Source organism: Puntigrus tetrazona, chromosome 12 (assembly GCF_018831695.1).
Source record: "Puntigrus tetrazona isolate hp1 chromosome 12, ASM1883169v1, whole genome shotgun sequence".
NCBI classification, from domain to species: Eukaryota; Metazoa; Chordata; class Actinopteri; order Cypriniformes; family Cyprinidae; genus Puntigrus; species Puntigrus tetrazona.
The window spans coordinates 5319456-5340668 of record NC_056710.1 but is presented as its reverse complement, the minus strand read 5'-3'; the positions used below and the strand labels follow the sequence as shown (position 1 = coordinate 5340668).

At 35.3% G+C, this 21213-nt stretch overlaps 2 protein-coding genes across 7 annotated transcripts in view; one reads left to right on the top strand and one right to left on the bottom strand.

The window, feature by feature from the left end:
- Nucleotides 1-2746: 2746 nt before the first annotated feature.
- patl2 (PAT1 homolog 2) lies at nucleotides 2747-8489 on the bottom strand. The gene is made up of 19 exons (XM_043253170.1): nucleotides 8359-8489; nucleotides 7484-7637; nucleotides 6980-7254; nucleotides 6804-6869; nucleotides 6671-6724; nucleotides 6436-6591; nucleotides 6226-6303; nucleotides 5988-6133; nucleotides 5746-5820; nucleotides 5555-5678; nucleotides 5292-5412; nucleotides 5116-5213; nucleotides 4969-5022; nucleotides 4744-4886; nucleotides 4509-4665; nucleotides 4297-4437; nucleotides 4064-4161; nucleotides 3757-3897; nucleotides 2747-3348 (listed from the first exon to the last, which is right to left on the bottom strand). Exons 1-19 carry the CDS (start codon nucleotides 8377-8379, stop codon nucleotides 3315-3317), a joined length of 2136 nt encoding a protein of 711 aa, XP_043109105.1. The 5' UTR covers nucleotides 8380-8489; the 3' UTR covers nucleotides 2747-3314.
- A 1946-nt stretch (nucleotides 8490-10435) lies between these two features.
- Nucleotides 10436-21213, top strand: part of ccser2b (coiled-coil serine-rich protein 2b) — a 49853-nt gene continuing 39075 nt past the window's right edge. For 3 of the 6 annotated variants that reach the window (XM_043253841.1, XM_043253845.1, XM_043253846.1), the window contains exon 1: nucleotides 10436-10684. The gene's annotated coding sequence lies outside the window, so the exon portion shown is untranslated. Of the gene's footprint in view, nucleotides 10706-16396; nucleotides 16462-21213 lie in introns of all 6 variants that reach the window. The other 3 variants (XM_043253843.1, XM_043253844.1, XM_043253842.1) reach the window with 3 other exon arrangements.

Here is a 21213-nt window from a genome sequence, read left to right as displayed (position 1 = left end):
ACTTTTTTGCCTGTGTTGTGTACAAGACCCAGTCAGGTCCTTGTTTATTAGAAAAGCATCAACAAAGGTTGGTTATTAAAACTAAGCTAAAGCGAGTAAAGACATGGGCACCTGAAAATGTTTCTATGTGAACGTTAAACAGTAAAAAATACATACATTCAAACAGCAGGTCACTGTACGCTATTCAAATAAACCATCATATCTGCACTAGCTAGTGAAAAGACTTATGTCTGGCACAGAGTTTGAAGAGACACCGTTTATAGGTTTGACTTGCAGACGTAGAATAAAACCAGCTGACAGTCAGACAATATGTAAACGATGAGTCTTGTCACTCAAACGCTAATACACTTGAAACACAATGCACAAACACACAAGGCTCAGAGTCAATAACATTACGCAATAGCAGAAATAATCTGAAATGCACTTTCCAGAAGGAGGAAGAAAAAAAAAAGACATAACTACAAAAATGTTTATATATTACAACTAAAAAATGTTTCATGGTACTGGATGATCACAAAATATCGTAATGCAATTTTCTACAACCTACTATAAACTTTTCACCAAAGCTAAGCAATTAAGTTATAGCCTTTTCACAATATTAATTCTAAATCTATACAATACAAATGCATTTTAAAATGGTAAAACAATATATAGTTCTAAAAAGTCAAAAGAACACTATTATATGAATGGATATGAAAATTATATGAAAGTGGATGAATCTTTGTGACAGAACCTGGACTTCTATTCTGCGCTTATACTGAACTAAACAGTGTCATTTTTTGGATAAAATTAATGAAAAAGAGCACAAATTATATATATGTATATATAAAATCACACACACACAGGAGGCAAAAGCACATTAATAAAGAATTAATAAACTAATTTAACTTAAATTCCAGGTTCCGTTTTATATCAAAGTCCACAACTACGTATGAAAGGATCGGTTTAGGATGAACGCTATGAATCAGTTTTTCCAACACTACATAAGTAAAGAACTTATTTATACGACAAAATTATTTGCCACAATAAATCAAACATTAAAAGGTAGCCTATATTGTAGAGACAGATTACCCAAATGAAGTTTACTTGGTTAGCTTCGTTCCAAAAACAGCTTGAGTTAACTTTTCAATATGCAAAGACATCTCATGAGAAAGTAAAACAATGTGGGTGCAGCAAAAGAAAAAAAAATCCTCAGTGTCTCACTTCAGGCTGACATTCCACACGCAGGACCAAAATCCTCATATCAAGAGGTGAAGGAGAGTTGAAAGCTTGACCTTTAACCCCAGAGCCTACTCTTTTGCGATACACATACACTGATATGTCAAATTACATCACCCTGACCCACCCAAAAACAAACAAAAACACACAAAAGACTACTGTTAGTTAGAATGTGATTTGAAACCATGGGGTGATGGCTTCATGTCTTTAGTAAAAAAAGCAAACAGTTTCAGACATTAAAAGTAAGCTTAAATTCTTACATTAATACAAAGTGAGGCAGCCAACCAACCTTTTTTCTGTACATAAGTTTATGTAGAGTGCTGTTTAGGGATGTGAAAACAATGGAACACTTGAGCATGAGTACTAGAAGTACATTGTTTAGAGCACTCAACTCAACCTATTGGTACAAGTTACAAAATCTTAAAACAAGCTAGGAAATCTCAGTTAATGTCATTAGTTGTACCATCATTTCAAGCCTGAAAAGGGAAACAGAGTTGGGTGACAAACACAGCGCTATGTATTTGCAGTACACAAGCCACAATTGACTCTGTGAAGTGACCCTGTAACTCACTGTCTCACACGTTTAAAGGCAATTTCACAGAGAACACTATTTGAAACAGCCTTTGCACAAATCTGTATTCTAGGTTAAAAAAAAAAAAAAATTATATATATATATATATATATATATATATATATATATATATATATATATATATATATATATATATATACACATACATACATACACACACACACATCATAGAGCTGTTGTTTTCAGGCAACACTGTACCACCGTGGATCACATGTAGAACTAAACCATCATATGTTGTCATACCAAAACATTGTATTCAGTGTTGCGTTAAAGTAAAACAATGAAAAAAAAATCATTAGAACTTTATAGTAATATGCACATGCATGTAAAATCTATTGTAAACACCTAGTAACACCTAATAACCATCATTGCTTGTGAAAGAGGAAGCAATTCCTCTCAACAAAGACCATAATGTTTAGATATAGTATCCGAATTACTAGCTTTGCAGATGCATTATAAATCACGCAAAAATTTTAAAACTGCACATCCTGAATGTGGAAACAAAATTGACCCCTGCATGTCATCTGACCACTAAGTTCATTTTAGTATTTGACTTCTTCCCTGAGACAGCATCCATCTCTCTTCACATCACCCCTTTAAAAAGGTGCCCTGTGTGAGATTGACAGCTAGTGGTTAAAATGGGTACTGCAAAACCAATGGCATTCTGCCCAGGAACAAACATTTCATAGTAGAATTACTGGCTACAACGTCATTTCAAAGAAATCACTTCAATGCTTGAAAAAACGCTTTATGAAATGTTTGAAGAGATTTTAGGAAAATGTAATTTTTGCCAAAAAAAACCCAAAAAAAAAAAACAAACAAATTAACAGCCCCTTTAAAAGGAGTGCGCCAAAGAATTTGCCTTTTTGCACAAAAAGGACAAGGTCCAAAACCAAACTGGCTTTGACATCTGATTTAGGTAGTCTACATAGTCAGTTCCTTTTACAAATTTTTATTATTGATTTTTTTTAATTTGCATGTGCTCTGCAACAGTGAAAGTACATATTAGATATAACACTGATCAAACATTTACAAAAACAAAATGAAACCATACTGCAAAAACAAACTTTTGAAATTAACAGTTATCCAACACAGTTGGATTCATAACAAAAGATGTTTATATAACAAGAGGTTTTTATAAATTACAAAATTAAACCAAACACCTTTAGTGCAAATGTATAATTAAATCAACCCCAACAGCTCGCTCTGAAGACCTGCAGACCACAAACCCAACATGATCAGCTTTACCCGTGTATTGGCTTTATATGGTCATTAAATGACTGAATATCAGCCACGTCAAAAAGAGTGCTAATTACCACTTAGTGTGCAAATCTGACCTTGATAAAGAAATTAGGATTAAAAGAAACTTGGTGTAGAAAAAGGAAAAAAAAACAAAACAAGAAAGATACATTTTGGGATGAATGTGGCCGTTCACAAAATCCAGTTCAATTTCTGCTTAACATCATCCTACGTTTCAGGTCAGTGTAGAGAGGTCATTGCTCATTTACGATGCTACAGCCAGATATCCTGTAGCTGATCTGCAATCAGAAGAAGAAAACTCTTAAGAAATCTGGGATACTACAAAAGTTCTCTTTAACCAAAAAAAAAAAAAAAAAAAAAAAAAAAAAAAAGTTATTTAACAGTTTTAGAAGAGGAGATCATTAAAAACCATGACTGACTGCCATGAATGAGTCACAGCTGCTGAGTTCAGTGAGTGGCTTTTTTTTTAAAGGACAGTTTACACCTGGTTTGGGGCATGCATTTCATAACAGTGCATTTTGCGCAGGCATGAGGACATCATACGTTATAATAATGTAAAATTAATGTACCAACTAAAGAAGAAAACATGGCGCTAAACTCTGAGGGACAATGGCCCCTTCACGAGAACATGTTTGGACACCCCCATCCTAAGAGAAATGGCAAGTGCAAGTACTGAGTGAACTCACTCCATGTTGTTCTTCAGTTGGTGTACTGTCCGCTTGTCCAGATATCGACAGAACAGTGTTAGCAGGTTGGAGGGCAGAAGTAGTGGCTCAACAAGTGTTGTTTGGGATAGCTGCCGGGCCACATGAAATACTGTGTCTGTCCTGAATGGTCATTATAAAAATGGTTTACATTAACATACCATTGAATTTAAAACGAGGAACAAATTTGTTGCCATTCATTGAACATACACTTTTGAAACATTAATATTTGGAAAAAAAAACCCCCTAAAAACCAAATGGTTAAAAAAAAAAAATTAAAATAAAATACCAGGTCTCAAAATCTCCAATGCTGGGCTCCATGGGAAGGTCAGATGATAAAAGCCTTTCTCCCTGCGAGAGCAGAGCATACAACAGCGACAGACCAAACTGCAAACAAAGACTTCCTTTAAGATATCAATACCATCAAACAACCCTAAAGCTGTTAAAACACTTAAATATCATCTAACCGTGGTTACACTTAAACTAAGAAAGATGACAAGTGAAAACGTCTTAAAATTTGACCTTGTTTTGGCAGGCCAGTGTTAACCGTGTGTCTTTAGAGTCAGGCAGTGATGCGGTGAACTCTTTGAGAATTCTGATTAGCTGACTGAATGCAAGTTGATCAATCACAGCACGGAAAGATGGATACAGAACAGGCAGAGCCTGTGAAGAGGTTAGAGCTTGATCAACACACTTAAACATACTAATACAACACAACATTACATGTTCCAGACCTCATCCGTGTCTTTGTTCATCAATACTGGGAGGTTTTTGGTCACCACACTCAGGATATGCAGTGATGAATCATGTGACAGGAAGGGGAGGAGTCTGGCAAGCATCCTCTTTCCTTTTGATATTAGTAGACAGGAAAGAAATTCTTCTCCAGAGTCCCTTTGATATGGTACACCATAGTAGTATATGAGATCACAATCTTACATTGTTCATAACAGAAAGTTCAGAGATTCTTACAATAGATTAGTGCACAGCAGCTCGTTGTAAAGCTGATCAACCTTTCTCTTAATGTTCTGCATCAACCGCCTTTCCTCATCTTTTTCAGACACTGTTGCCTTAATCTTGTTTGCTTCTTCCACTTCTAACAAAACTATGTACAACTGTGGAAGAGAAAAAAAAAAGGGGTTGAATAGGGCATACTCAAAGGAAACAAAAATAAAAAAAAAAAAAAGTTTACCATACCTTCTCAATAGTGCTCAACACCTCCAACCTTTGCTGTCTTGTGTCTTTATGCTCCTACCACAAAAAAAAAAAAAAAAACCCACACACACACACACACACAATTAAAATGTTACAGATTATTGCAGACTGAAAGAAATCAAGTCTCACCTCATCAGATGTGTTTGCATGAACAGCATCAATTGCTCGTCTAGGTGAGAAACAAGTAGACACTGCAACCTGCCCAAGCGAACCTTCAATGTGGACAACTGAATGCAAGAAATACTGCCAAATATTAATACTGTAAACGTAAAAAAAGTCCATTCCATCATCTCAATGCACCACACCTGGGATATAAGAGAGTGCTTTGGTAACATAAGGGGTTGTGAGTTTAGGTGGTTCCTTCTTTAACCGGTCACCCAAAAACTCCTCTTCAGCAAGTTTGGCTTCCATCCTCTGATAGTACTCCTGCAGAGATTAACAAGTACACTTGACAGTTTCTCCATCTATCTTTCAAACATTTGTAAAAATAAATGCAGTTACACAAATAAAGCAAACAGCCACTTAAATATTTCTAAAGATAGTTAAACAGTTCAGGACCGGTACAGACCTGGTAATAGTAGTCATCCAGATGTGGATTTTCACTCTGTAGCTGAATCATTTGCAACCTGATTATCCATTCCTTCTCTTTATCGGTCATGATTTGAGAATATGGGTCCCAGCTCACAGGTTTTCTGTGAATTACATAAACTCATATTTAGGTTTCCAAGTGGAAAAAGCAGCAATGCTCTTTGCACTTACTTGTGAGGTCTCTGCTGTCGTTGACTCAAAAGACGCTTATGCTGGGGATGGAACTGGGCAACGGGACCAGGCGCTCTAAAAGTTGGGAAAAAACAAACAACCCAAAACAAAACATGTGAAAACAGACCAAAGAATGTATTTTGTCATGATACATTTGCACTCAAAAGTGTTTCCTTTGTATTTCATACAAAGTTAGTAACATGTATACCAAATCTTATTCCTTTAAAAAGCAGATCACCAACCTGAAGCCCTGCATGATGTTGGAAGATGGGCTGTAGAATGGAGCAGGCCTGGGGGAGTCAGTTCCAAACTGCAGATGCATGACTTTAGGTGTGTGGGGCACTGGTGTAGAGAGAGGACGACGGGAAGGTGAAAGATAACCTCCAGACTGGAAAAGCAACAAAACCCAAACATAAGCCACTGGAAAAAGGGCATTTTAGAACAGAAACTTCCAAATTAGCTGATGTTCACACAGGTTACCTGGTTGTATTGCTGCTGGGGTGAAAAAAGTCTTTGGGGACGAAAGGGAGAGCAAGGAACCATGGGATTCTTTTGTGCCTAAGCAAGAACGAATGGATACATCTAACACTGTTTTCTGTTTTAACACTGTAGTCACAGATATCTTTGGATATACCAACATCACTCATTTACAGAACATAAATATTTGGTCTCTGTACATTAGAAACACACCTGATAATGACACCTCTGGTTGAAGGACCCAACAAAAGGATGCCCTCTCCTGCCCCGGCTAGTGGAAAAAGGTCTCATAGGAGACAGGAAATTTGGAGAAACAGGTGGAACCCTGCCATGTCTCGATCTATCAATGACTCCCACAATGGCCTGATCCTAATTAGTATAAAGATCAAAGTTATCAAAAGCTGTATTGCATAACTGCAAGATACAAATTTGAGATTAGCTTAAGCACCTGAAGTATAGATGCCGTAGGTGGCCTACTGGACTTTTGAGGTGCTATCATCCACTGTGAGAAAAAGAAAATATTAAACCCTAGGTCAAACAAAAAAAAAGCTAAATATTGGTAAATGCTGAAGATCACAAACTGTATTTGAATTGAGGTCCTCCCAGTAGGAGCTGAGGCTGCAATCCACAATGGCACTATCAAGACTCTACAGAGGAAGGAGAGAAGAGAGAAAAAAATTTAAAAAAGCCAATAATGCTGGTTAATTTTCAAATTAAACTCCCACCAACATTTATGAAAAACATCAGGCACATAAACCTTTAGGCTCGGTCGACCTTCCACAGTCTTCACCACAGCTGGGTCATCAAACAGCTGCCCTCGACCTGCTCTTCCTCTCTGAGACCGACCTGTTGGAGTGTGGGGCCAAATGCGAGAACCTGGTCTGGAGGGTGAATGTGATTCGTGAGGGGAATGTGATATGGGTGGTGGAGCTGGTGGAGGAGGTGAAGACTCTGGTGTTGGAGAGTTGTCGCTACACAGCAGCAGGAGATCCATAGGGTCAGCAGCTGGATTTTCATCACTCGTGGCTTCATCTGGGTTAATTTTTTTTTTTGTTGCATAATTAGTACATAAGAGTTAGCTTAAAAATGTAAAACATTTTCTCCCCCATACCCTTCCAAGAAAAAAAAAAAGGACATGCACAGGAAACTTTCTGCTTCAGCCATTTAGCTTCATTAAAAAAAAAAAATTATAGCGGATTCCAATTCATTAACAGTTTGTACATGACATACAACTCCAGTAAGTTCACAAATGTTATAATACCTAAGCCAAATGTCTCCTCATTGTAGAGGTCAATCTCCTCATCCTCTTCAGCCATTTCCTGCAGTAGTCCACATTCATCCTCTTCTCCTTTTTCGCTCCACTGATCCCCATTCTCTGGCCAACTGGCTTCAGGAACAGATTCCCCTTTTTTCTCCTGATAACAGCAAAATAAAAACAAAACATTGCTTAGAACAGTTGAAAATATTGCTCATTTTAAAACTTGAATCTATGAATCTATTAAAAATCCACATATATCTAACAGATAAGTAAACTTCAAAAGTTACAATTATAAAAGGGGAAAACACATTTTAACTAGTCACACACAGATATATAAACTAGTATAAATACAGTTTCACCTAAAACTTTAACAAACACTTTTTTTGGGGGTCAGTTGCAAAATTATACACCTATACCAGAATTGCATTTCTTAAATCGCATACAACCCCCCCCCCAAAAAAACAAAACAAGTTACCTACATTAGTTAAACTTCTGAAGAATGTATTAATCCTAGTTAATTTCAACAATCAACAGATTAGTCACAACATTAACACGTCATTAAGTAAAAGTTGTTTTACATATTCACGTTATTTGATGGATTTGAGTAAACAAGAACAGCAGAAAGTTTTCAATGAACGATAACAAAGATTACTACCGTAACAGATGTATTATGCTTTTGTGTGTGTTTTTTTAAATGTATTAAGTTTAAATGTGTTTTACTAAATGTTTTAAGGCTAACTAATTGAACCTCATTGTAAAGTACTATCAAAAACATTGGTGTGAATGCGTAAACTTATGATAGGCAACATGCATGGCATTGGCTTTTCTAACCAAATATGTGCAAACCAACGTACGATGTTGTTGCTTTATGTACTTACGGGATGTTCAGAATCATCCATTTAAATATGTTAGTATTTCAGTATTTTGCGAAATATTTCGTTAAGCGTCCACACTCGCTGAACGTCTACAACTACAAGTTCTGTTCCACGTGCTTATCAGTGTTTGGAAATGAACACACCTGCGTGTCTGGAGGTGGTGCTTTACGCAAGGGCGTAACTACCTTAGGTAGTTGCCAGGTCCACTTATTTTGACCTTATTTCCAAAATACGTTTGCGTCATGGTTTACGGAGTAAGTTCAATGAGCTCATGCCTCACCATCCAAAAGGGGTCGATTATTTGGTCTTATTTTTTTGACCGGGTTGTTTATTTGGTCCAGTTTTTTAGACAACAGGTTCTTTATAATAATAAATAAATAAATAAATAAATAAAATAAAATATTAAATAAACTAAAAACCTAGCAACACCTCTCTCTAACGTTAGCGCATTCACGGCTTATGTTAGGATGACAAAAGGGCATTTTAGGGTGGTTTAACATTTGAAATGGGTAAAATGGCTGAGAAAACCAATTCCAATTCAATCAAAAAAGGCATTTTAATGAGTGAATTATTCAATTGTTCATTCAATCGATTCGTTCAAACGTTCGAATCAATTGAACCAAAGTGTTCACAAAATGATTCACCCTTTCGAAGCATTCAAAACGCTGCATGCTGGTGACACCTGCTGTTCAAGAGTCAAATGTACAGCACAAGAACCTATTTAGACCTATGATTAGACCCCCTTCAAATTTCCCCGTAAATTGGAATCCTTATGGTAAAACGATTTGAGGAAATCACAAGAATCTACACTGCATATCCCTAATGACAAAGCAAAAAAACGTGATAGCTATTTAGACTTTCAACGCAGTACATATTTGTGGCTCCTTAGGGGTCGATTACAGGTTTTTTGGCTATAATGAATATTATACTAATTATATTGTAATGTGTATTTTTGGGTATAATGTGATCTGGACTTTCTGCCATTCTTTGCATTCTGAAGCTGAGATCGGATGATGATGACTGCTGATAGACAGCTGTTTTCAGGTCTTTTATTGTAATTGTATAGACAAATACAGACAAAAAAAAATTATGATCTATTTTTAATAATTAGGAATGACAGAATCATTGAGAGAGCACAAATTGCCATCAAGGGCAAATTAAAAATATACAACTTCACAAATTTGAACCTTCTGAGCTTTCAACATAAAGAGACAATATGCCGTTTTTGGATCCTAGATTTTGGTTTTAATGTCAAAGCTGCAGTCTGAATAGGTACTGAATAGGTTATTGTCATAATACAGTGGGCAGATCCATCTACATTGCAAAAAACTGAATAATCCCAAACAAAAGCATGCAAGAAGACAAGAACCAAAGAAAATATAGTCTACTAAATAAATAATGTAAAAAATAATATGACAAATCTAATGCCCGTGCCACGGTTGTTGCTAATTTTGATGATCTGGTGGAGTAGAGGGCAAAACACCAAATGATAGGCCCATTCATCATATGTTCAACTAATAAATACCTTTGAATTCCAATTGGCTAGTTAATTCATGTTAATTCAAGTTCTCAGAAAAATATGAAGAAATGTAAAAATTATTTCAGACTACTTTTGTCTGCTAGTTTTAACAACGCACATAATAAAAAAGTGAACTAATTGACTCCAACTGGCCTGATTAGCCAAGTTCTCTCTAAAAATGGCTAGCCTACATAAAACCAGCACTAAATTAATAAAAGAACACATTATGCTAAAACATAAATTAGTTCGTAAAAGGTGTCACAGTTTGACACAGTTTAAGTTTGCTAGCATTTACAACTTTTTGACCAGCAGAGAGCTGCGTTTACAGCACTGGTGTCGTGACTCCAGCTCTCACAAAAAATAGCGAACTGCTTTAAAAGATAATTCATTTAATTGGCTCTGAGTTTCTAAAAGCACCGTTTCCGTCACCAAATACTTCCCTGACCGTTGCCAGAGGGGGGCGCGCAGCCAAATGCGGCGTCTGCTTATGATAGGGATAGGCCCAAATCAGAAACAACGTCCGCGCCGCTAAGAACGCCCATTTCCGGGTATACCCGCAGTGTGAGGAACGCTTACGTCAGTGTCAGCTGTTTTCATACAACATGCTCTCATGCCGGCAGGACGTTACTTCACAATAACATAGAATGCGATGACAAAAGCTAGTCTTCCTATGCATGGACAGCCGTATATCTCGACTAAGCTTCGGATCAGGTGGAAGCAGTGAACGGTTTGACTCCTGTGGTGGATTTCCACGCCCAGCTGTGTTCGCCTTCAATCGGATGAAATCGTACAGACGGCCGCTCAGATAAGGTGTGGGTTTCCTTAATGGCTGTACGTTTTTTTATATATCATTTTCTGTTGTTCTTATTACGCTATGCTAATCTTTGTCAATATGGATTATAGTATGCTACAGTGCTTTGATCAAGTGAGTTGACGTGCTTTTGACTTTGTTTACATTCCCCGGACATTATACACTTACAGTAGGAGATGCTGTCACTTACATTAATATAAAATAAATAAATAAAAATCAAACGCGTTTTTTTAAGCACATAGACACGCACACATTTTTGCAATAGCCTCATATTTGTTTATTTAGTTTTCATTTAATCATTGAAAATCACTTATGAAGAATATGCAAATATGCTTTTTTCCCCTTAATTTTTAACTTAATTTAGCAAAGCACATATTTTGCCATTTAAACTGTTGTTTTAGTAGCCTGCTTAAATATTGCATTTGTCTAATAAGTGAAATAATCAATTTACAAATACATGTTCTTTATGGAATATACCTTTTAAATAATTGTTTTGTATTTTATGTTTTAGCTACTCTCATGGTGATAGGTTGTTAATCAAAATGTGTTCTGAAACAAGAATGCCAGGTAAACCACCTAAAAAATAACGTGACCGCCATTTATTGATATATTAAACAAATATTATTTAATTTGACATCATAAATATTTCTTAATATAGCATAACAGATTTAACTTTATTATTAATTTAACGTGGTAAAATATAAAAACAATAGAGTTCATCCATTACTCATCGTATTGTATGTCTGGGAATTCTATTTGTATATTTTAATTTAATTTAACTTAATTTAATTTATCTTTTCCTTTTTGAGTTGGGTGCTTCTTTCTCATTAAACTTTGTGATGTCTTATTCTTTTGGTACGCTTAATTGTCCCCTGATTAAGTGGCTGCATGAAATGTAATGCATCATTTAAAGGTTTTTCCATGAAAGCTATATCAATTGATTGTTCCAAAGAGCAACAACAACAAAACGCTTAATGATATTTCAGCATTTCTGCAGTGCGACCTGTCAGTGTGATAAGAGCGATACAAGCAGATGATGTGAAAATTTTGTGGTGTTTTGAAAGGTCAGACACAGGTAATGATGGCCTGAAGGTAATGTGACACTACCTCACTACAAAAAGACTAACACTGATGTGGCCAAAACCGTGAGGCCAATAATGATCGTTCATAATCTTTAATGATCCATGAGCTCTTGCATAATGAGCTTAGATGACTTTTAGTCTAGCCTGAATGATGCAAATAATGACCATGCTGATCTTTGCTTACTCTCCCACGTAGCTTTCATGATAAGAAGGGGATTAGACAGGTTTTTGTCTAATATGATTAATCAAGTAGTTAATCTTATCTGATACTAATTAGTAAAGTGCTTTGTTTGCTGTGGTTCAGAAGAGACAGGATAAAAAAATCCATGTGCTAAATATAATGTGTTTCACCCCCCAACACAACCATAAACTGTTCTCTGTGCTGTTCTTGGCTTTCTCCGATATCTGATCTCCATATATAATTCATGCTTTGACCTCTCTGGCAGTGTTTGTGATGGTTGGGTGTGGTTTGTGCAGTCTGGGCACGCCAGAGGATGTCTGTGCATAGTGAAGAAATGTCCCACTTGTGATATCAGTGCATAGATTAAACGCACTTTATATTATTGACATAATATACTGTTTTACAGTTCTCAAAGACATAATAAATAAATGAACCTCAAGAAACTTCGTAATAATAAAGAGGCCACGCCATTACCCTATTAAGCAGCATTGTTCATGAAGGAAATTGAAGATGCAGTCAAAAATAAAACACTGCATAGTCTTTGAATTAAAATTAACATTATTTAATAAAAAGCAGTGGGTCATTTTCTCTTATACCAAAATATACCAACACAGCTTTGTGACTTTTTTGGCAAATTTGTAAACTTAGTGTATATGTATATTTTTTCACGAATCACAGTGAGACATTGAGAGAATTCATATCGTGTATACACACACACACATACACACACACTGCATATGTTCAATATTTGCATATATGTTTCCCCCAACAGTTTGCACTGTTTGAGTGCTTACCAAGATGGATCAAGTTCTCATCATCTTGCCAAAATTTCAAGTTTATTTAAAAATAATTCATTTTCTGTTATTTTCAGTAGTTTAAGTCTATTAAGCTGCAAAAGACACCTCAGTCATCTGGTTCATGAGTGTTTATTGTCTACTGCAGAGCTCTGTTGGAAGGTGGCTCTCTAGGAACATGATTGATACCCGTTTTAGGTCAAGGTATCAGCTTAGCAAATTAAGTCAGCATTTGCATTACGTGGTTCAAGTAACCAAGTTCAGATTTTTTTCATCCCATGTGGCTCAGATCAGATATGGCCCACAAACATGTTTTCAGAAAAACCATGCATAAATGTATAGATACTCAGATTGGTTTTAGGCCAAGTAAATAAATCAGATTTAAATCAGATATGTGCATTTGTGTGGACAGATGGTATATTCCGTATCAATGCAGGTTATGTTTTTGCCACCAAAAAGCAATGTTGGCGATGACAACAACTCCAACCGTGCTCAACAATGACTCTTTTCAGTGGAGAACAGAGGCTCAACCCAGTGGAGTCATATTTAAGTTTTATTTCTTTTGAGCCTTTGTGCAAGCAGAAGCGTGTATTATCATTTCATTGTGCCAATTGTGTCATTTTTACGTCCTTTCCAGTGTAAATTTTTATGTCTACATTTAGATATTTCTCCAACTGCATAGTGTAGCTGCAGATACCGGATATAGTTCAGTTTTAAAAGAACATTGGAAGTTCAGAATTCCGATCCAGTCATATATAGGGATCAGAGTGCGTGCTGTGTTTTTGTCGGTCATTTGCTGCTGTTTGCATGTATGTAAAAATGTCATTCACAATTTTGGAAAACCTATTCACAATTCTAAAGAAACACAATATGGAAAAACAAATAACAAACAGACAATTGTACTTTTCATCAACAGTGCGTGCTGGGAAAAAAGTAGGTTAACAGCTTTTGCAAAAACTGTGTGTCAGGTGTTTTAGTTAAGAAGATGAGACTGGATGTGTACCGAGTTTTGCGCAGGTGCCCTTCCAATTTAAATAAACAAAGCACACAAAACCTGGTTCTTCTAGTGCAGGGATGTCTAAAGCCCTATTCGAACGGGACTTGTTTTACTGGGGGTCGTTACAGAGATTTTAGTTCGATCCCGTCCGAATGCGATTTCTGTGATTGCCGTTGATATTATTTTTGGGATGTTATTCATTCTTCTGTGTTTTGGCCAACGCAAAATACTGTAAATGCTCTTAGAAATGAAATAAAAAAAACATTAATACAATAAAGAGCCAGACCATGTAAACCTTTAAGACTGGCTATTGTAATATCAGTATCAGGTAAGATTATTCGTTAATTTCTGCACTCAATTACATAATGTTTTAATGTCATGCACCTTTATAAAAATTTAAACTAAAGTAACCACATATTAACATGGTTTTGCTACTAGCCATTTAGTTTCACAATGGTATTCATGGTTATAATAATTTTAATCCATCTGAATGACTATGCTCAATGCACACATCTTGCCCATATGTACAAAACAGATCCTCTCATCTTTGTAATAAACACAGAGATGTTAGTCCTGTCCGAAATGGTACATGAAAACTGCAGACGTCAAGTGAGAAAACTAGTTCCGTCCGAATAGGGCTGCTGTCCTGCTGAGTTTAGCTCCATTTCTAGTTAAACACACCTGATCCAGTTTAAATGAGTGCTAGAAACTCCCAGGCAGGTGTGTTGGAGTTGATCTGAGCTGAGTTGCACCTGAGTTCTAGGACATTGGTTTTAATAATCCATTAAGTAACATTCAGCAGGAGTGAGCATTTTCTATCTATTTAAACATGGATAATTAGCTTTAAACATAATAGAAGAATATGGGTCTGTACAGGTTTCTCACTGACATCAAATAATAATAATAATAAAACAATATTTTGTTTATTGCATTAATTAGTATATACTATTTTGCTATTTTGAGTTTTTATTTTACAGAAATAAACTTTTCTAATAAGTTTAAATGATTTTTACTTAATCATAAATTAATCATCAACCTAACATCATCATTTGTGTCTAAATCTTACGTAAGTAAGACACTATAGGGCTGTTACCTGTTAAATCGGCATCAACAAAAAATGTGTTTGTAATACAGAGGTGGCACAAAATCTCCATTTGAAGTGGCATTTGTAAGCATTTACACAGACATGTTTTATGATCAAAGAAATCCAGGCAATTCCATATGGGATCTGGAATTTTCCTGCAGCTGCATCTTTAGAAACTTTTACAGACTTATTCATTCTTGACTTGGTTATTGTGAGCTGTTTGTTTAGTTCAGACAATCTATGCAAACGTTTCTTGCTGAAGCTTTGTTGCCCCTTGTCTGAAAGTCTCTGGTGATTTGTTCAGATCAGGTGCTCTGAAAACCGCAAAGGTAGCAAAATAAAATAAGGAAAATAAGGTGTGTCTAGTGCCTGCAGGTGGCTTTAAAGCGCTCTTTACATATCGCATGTTGTTTGTTTTCCCAGTATTTGATGGACCAATCGAATACCTGCAGCAATGGCCTTAACCCTGTTAAGTTCAGGCTTTTAATTTGACTAGATCTGATGAAATATGAGAATTTGGGATGATTTTCAAAGCAGTCATTACCCCTTATGTCTTCTACCAGCCCAAGCAAATGAAGCTACTGCAATAGCATAGCTCCATCAGCAAAACAATAATGTTCTGAAGTGGTTGTATAACAGCATAGAAATGAGTCAAGCCATTGTTGCTAGTTTTAACTTTCAATTGGTGGTAAACGAAGGCTTGGACGCATCATTTGAGCTAGCTTTGCTGGCAGACTCTAAATTGCACATACTGGATGGCTCGTTTAGCCTCATTATACCTTATGTTCTTGTCAGTTGAATTTAGGTTGCCTAATTGATCAGAATAAAACCAAATCACAAAATTGAATACTAGCTTAATTATCAAATCGCAAAGGCTGCGATTTATTAATAATAATAAAATAAAACAAAGTTGCATGGGCACATGATAGAGCATAGAATATGTGGGGGATGCAGAGGATGTTTTTATTTTAATTTAAATAGCAAGCTTTGATGGCACTTACAAATGTCACACAAATATATGTGCACTTATTTCATTCATGTTTTTGAAACACTTTTGTAACATCTTTTATTTCCACAAAGAAATATTATCAAAGCCCTTGAGGTCATATGATTGTTAATGTGTTAAAATATGAATTTAACATTATTTGCCACTACAAAGCTGTCATGGCTATTTATCAGCGTTATCTGCTGTTCCCTTGTTCGTGTGGCTGAATCACATCCATTCTTATGAACAACGTACCCACATTCTTGCTTCTTCGTGATATTTGGCACAAAATTAAAACTGAAACAATGTGTTACTGGTCTTATTGTGAACAACTCACTTAATGTTTATGATTCTCTACTAATGTATGCAAGACAGTTTTCTTGCTAGATAAGTCATTTCTCTTAGAAATACATAACAATATGTTAGTTAGGTAAGTTGAAACTTCCATTTCATGTAGATTTTACAGTATACAATATTACAAATTACAATATGCAATGTCTTAATGTTCTGTCTCTTCCTCCTGTATTCAAATTGGAAGCTGACAGATATGGGTTCAGTGTTTACATGTAATGACATTTTATTTTTCAGTTCTGAGTATTTGGTGACTTTCCTGCCAACAATTACAATGGACTTAACAGTTTAAGAGCAAAGAGGTATGTGATGAGAATGAATCAATGAAGTTTATTTGTTGAAGGGTAAGTCAGCATAGATAGTGCTTGTTGAAATGCTTCTGAGATGCTGAGTAAGCTGAAAGAGAAAATGAGAGTGATATTTTTTTCTTTGTCCCAATTAGATTAAAAATAGCTTGTGAATCATTTTATGCTAGTTTTGCATTGCCTTAATGTAGTTCACCTAAAAATGAACATTCTGTCATATTTTAGGCATCCATCCATCCATTAAATTGAATAAATAGTCTGTAGTTTTGTGCATTATATATATATATATATATATATATATATATATATATATATATTTTAGCTCTATGAATCAACCGACTAATGGCCTTCGTTATAAAAAGTGTTGGAAGATGGTGTGATGAACAGCCTCTGGAATTATGTGGATTTTAAGCATGTGTATGATAAAATGATCTTGTGACTGTAGGATGATTTATACTTCCTTTTTACTGGAGGCAGAAGTGTGCATCATCAGATATGTTGACTTCTACAGCATGATTTCAGAAAGTTCAGTGGAGACAGATAGCTATATAAAGAGCTGTTTATAAGTAACAGCTGAAAAGGCGACTTGGGTCTTCCAGGCTTTGTTTAGCATGCAGACTCTAATGATTTGCCAGTGTTTGCATGTTTATCAGGATTACATTTCACAGTGTTAATTTTTTTTTTCTTCTAATGAAAATGTTCTGTGATTTTAGTATTTGAAAGTTTAATTTTTACCATACGACATCATTTTTTTGTAAAAATTCTTTTATGAAAATAAATAGCATTTTGTAATGTTATCATACAAATTACCATCCATCCAGCCGATCTCCGGTTCTGGCAAGAGTACTTTAGCATAGCTTAGCATAGATCATTAAATCCAATTAGACCCGTAGCATCGCATTAAAAAATGACCAGAGAGTTTTGATATTTTTCCTATTAAACACTTGACTCTTCTGTAGTTCTATTGTGTACTAAGACCGGCGGAAAATGTGTTGTGATTTTCTAAGCCGATATGACTCAAAAGATATACAAAAGAGTATATAACTACAGAAGAGTCAAGTTTTAAATAGGAAAAATACTGAAACTCTTTGGTCATTTTTGAACTCGATGCTACTGGTCTTATTGGATTCAGTGATCTATGCTAAGCTATGCTAAATTTGTTATCATCAGACCCAGAGATCGGCTATATGGCGTCAAAAACTGTAAAATGGTTATTAGCTCTGAGGGAGTTGAATTTTAAAATTTTAACACATTTTAAAATGTATAAATATGTTTTTAACATACAAAATACAAAAAGAATGATCAGTATAAACATCTAAAAGCAACCCTTTGTTTGAAAAAAAAAAAAAAAAAAAAAAATGATTACATGTTGCCTTTGTGCCTTGTCTGTTCCTGTCCTGATCTGTCTAGCTGCTAGTTGTGTTTTGGCCCCAGGGTACTTTTTGTTTCTTTTTATTTTATAACTTAAATAATGCCTATTGAAGTCTGCATTTGAGTCTTTGCTCATCCCTTACCACAAAGCCTGACAGATAATCTTTTGGCAGAAAATGACCTGTACCTTTTTTCTTATAGTGTATGTTTTATTTATATTTTTAAATTATTAATTAATTATATAACTTGTCCAACCCAGGCCTGTAGTGACGTTTCAGCTAAATGAATGTCGCATTGTTTATTGTATTGTTTTGTGACACATTCAAACTGAAAGTGGTGCTTAAAGCATATAAACAAAAAAACTTCATTTTAGATTTTTAGAAGTATATTAAAGATTTTAATGCTGACTTGTGCTTTGCGAGACTCATGCTCAAGTGTTTCGCATTGCTGTACCAGGTGAGCTACTGAGCAAGTTTACCAAGTTAGAGTAGATGGATATATGAATGTCAAAATGTCTTTAAAAGTTATTGGTGGTTTAATGGCACTATTGTCTTTTGAATTTTTTAGTTCATGTTTCTTGAGGATTTTTTTCTTGAAATATTCCTCATTATCACTTCCATTATTAGCATGCTTTAGGCTAACCTCACACCTGTAATGGAAGACGAACTGTTTGTGAAGATTCAAGATTTTATTTCTTTTTATTTGTCACATACAATTTGTATAAGTACAACTTTGAAATGCTATTCTGGTACATTCCAGGACTGTGCAAAGAGAAAGAAGAAAAAAAATTTAAATGTAGAATGTAAAATAAATACTTGCAACAAGAAGTATACATCAAAATAACAATATATAATGACAATAAAATAAAATGTAAAATATATGTGTCTACACTGTAAACAGGTAAGTGGCTATGTAGAGGTAGAGTTTGCAAATGTACAAACGCAGAACTGTAACCGTTTTTAGATGGTTGAGGTTATTTTGTTCATGCCAAAAGCTAGGTGGTTTGACAGTGGAACGTGCAGATTCTGTCACACTGTTTTTACCACAGTATGTTTTTGTGCAGGAATGCTTTAGTTTACACATGGCATGAGAGTGTCAAAGAAACATGGAGAAATGTGAAAAATGCGGGATGCACCTCAGACAAGTCAAGACAAGGAAGAACTTGTTATTAAGGGAGTTATGTAAAGCAGAGATTAGTTAATTACAGTTGCTGAGCAACATCACGGTTTGACACATTAATACATAATTTAACTGATGTGTGTCACAGGTGTAAATAGCTATTTCAAATTCTGCTTCTAATGCATCTTATTCCATCAAAATTAAAGATATAGTAACTGGAACATTTTATTTATTTTTTTACATAAAGGTTACGTAATGCCCAAACTATTATTCATTAGTTATGAATAATCAAAAATTTCAATCAAAAATGTTATTTGTATTTATGTAGTATTTAAGTATTGAATCATCAAAATGATCATTGTATCATGATACTGTTACCCGATGAGGTGTCTCATTCTGGTATCCACATCAAATTACATTTAAAAAAGTTACTTTATATGCACAGAAAGCAAAAGTATCTATTTAGCAATTGAGCCATACATACATACACGCAGATCGATTGTTAGTCATACTGTGATAGGCCTGTGATATTTTTAACTTGTAAATGATACAGATGTGTGTGGGTAGCCAAGGTGGCAGTTATTACCATACCATTTCACTGTTCATATTTCTGACATTTTATCATTGAGTCACATCGGTCACAGCTATATATGTCTGTCGATTTGCTTTATTGTTTGTCTTTTACAGACAATATTTGATTTCTCAAGCTTGCATCCTTTTCACCCACTCATGTGTCATGCATAAGCATAGGTGTGCCAGGAAGTTTGACTGCAAACACACTGACTCAGTTAGCACAACACAGTACAAATGCAAATAGTAATGGGAAGCAAATGTGTGTCTTACAAGTAAGTAAATAGCTAAAGAAGGTGCATAAACCGTGCTATTAGATCTTTAATTGTTCAGTCCAGTGGATTTTCTCATGACAGTATCCCTTGTCATGTGGAGTGCTCTATTCATTCCTCATAAAATAGCTTGTACACTAACTCTAAAAATAAAAAAACAAAAGCTAAACAAAAGCTAAAATGCTAAAATATATTACTTACCATGGTATGTCCCAGATCTTTGTAATCTAGAGAAAACAAAAAATAATCTGCATAACCAGAAGAAGGCTGTGCAACCCAAAAATGAATTGAAGCACATTTGTAGGAAGGAAGGGTCCACAATTTATTCTCAATGTCGTAAAAATACTATAAACAGCTACAGGACACTTTTGGTGGAGTCTGTTGAGGCTTAGGTTCCTAAATACATTGGGACATTTACAACCTGAATTCTGGAAATGCTTTTTTTTTTATAAAATCAAAGCTAAAAGAACTTCAAATAACCAATATTATATTCAAGGAAGAACACAGATAACAAATGTTTAAACTGAGAAATTATACAACTTTATGCACAAAATGAGCTCTCTTCAAATTTGATGCCTGCTACAGGTCTCAAAATAGTTGGGATAGGGGCATGTTTACGATGGTGTAGCATCTCCTCTTCTTTTCAAAATAGTTTGAAGACGTCTGGGCATCAAAGTTGAGTTTCTGAAGTTTTGGTGTTGGAATTTGGCCCCATTCTTGCCTGATGTAGTGTTCTAGCTACTGGAGAGTTTGTGGTCATCTTTGACATCTCTTTGTTTATTGATGTGCCATATGTTATCTGTAGGTGAAGGATCTGGACTGCAGGCAAACCAGTTCACCACCTGGACTTTTCTACTACAAAGCCATGTAATATCTGTTGTAATATCTGCAGTATTTGGTTTTGCATTGTGCTGCTGAAATAGACAAGGCCTTCTCTGAAATAGACGTTGTCTGGAGGGAAGCATAATATGATATAATATGACCTTTACATACCTTTCAGCATTCATAGTGCCTTCTAAAACACGCAAGCTGCCCATACCATATGCACTTATGCACCCCACGTACCATTTGACCATAAAACACTTTTCCATTTAAAACAGTGTATTTTAAATGAGCCTTGGCCCACAGGACATGACAGCACTTCTGGGCCTTGTTCACATACATTTGTTTTGTATGATTGAGCTTTTGTTGGCATCTGCAGATGGCATTGTAGATTGTGTTTACCAGTGTTTTCAGTGGTTTCTATTTCTAAGTATTCCTGGGCCCATTTAGTAAAACATACTAAAACTTACTTTTATTGATAATCTTCTTATATTACTGATGTCAGTTATCCTAATTAGTTGCTAGATGTTCTACTAGCTGAATCTTTTCTTGAATAATTCTTGCTTTTCCAGCAACTCTTTTGAGACCTGTAGCA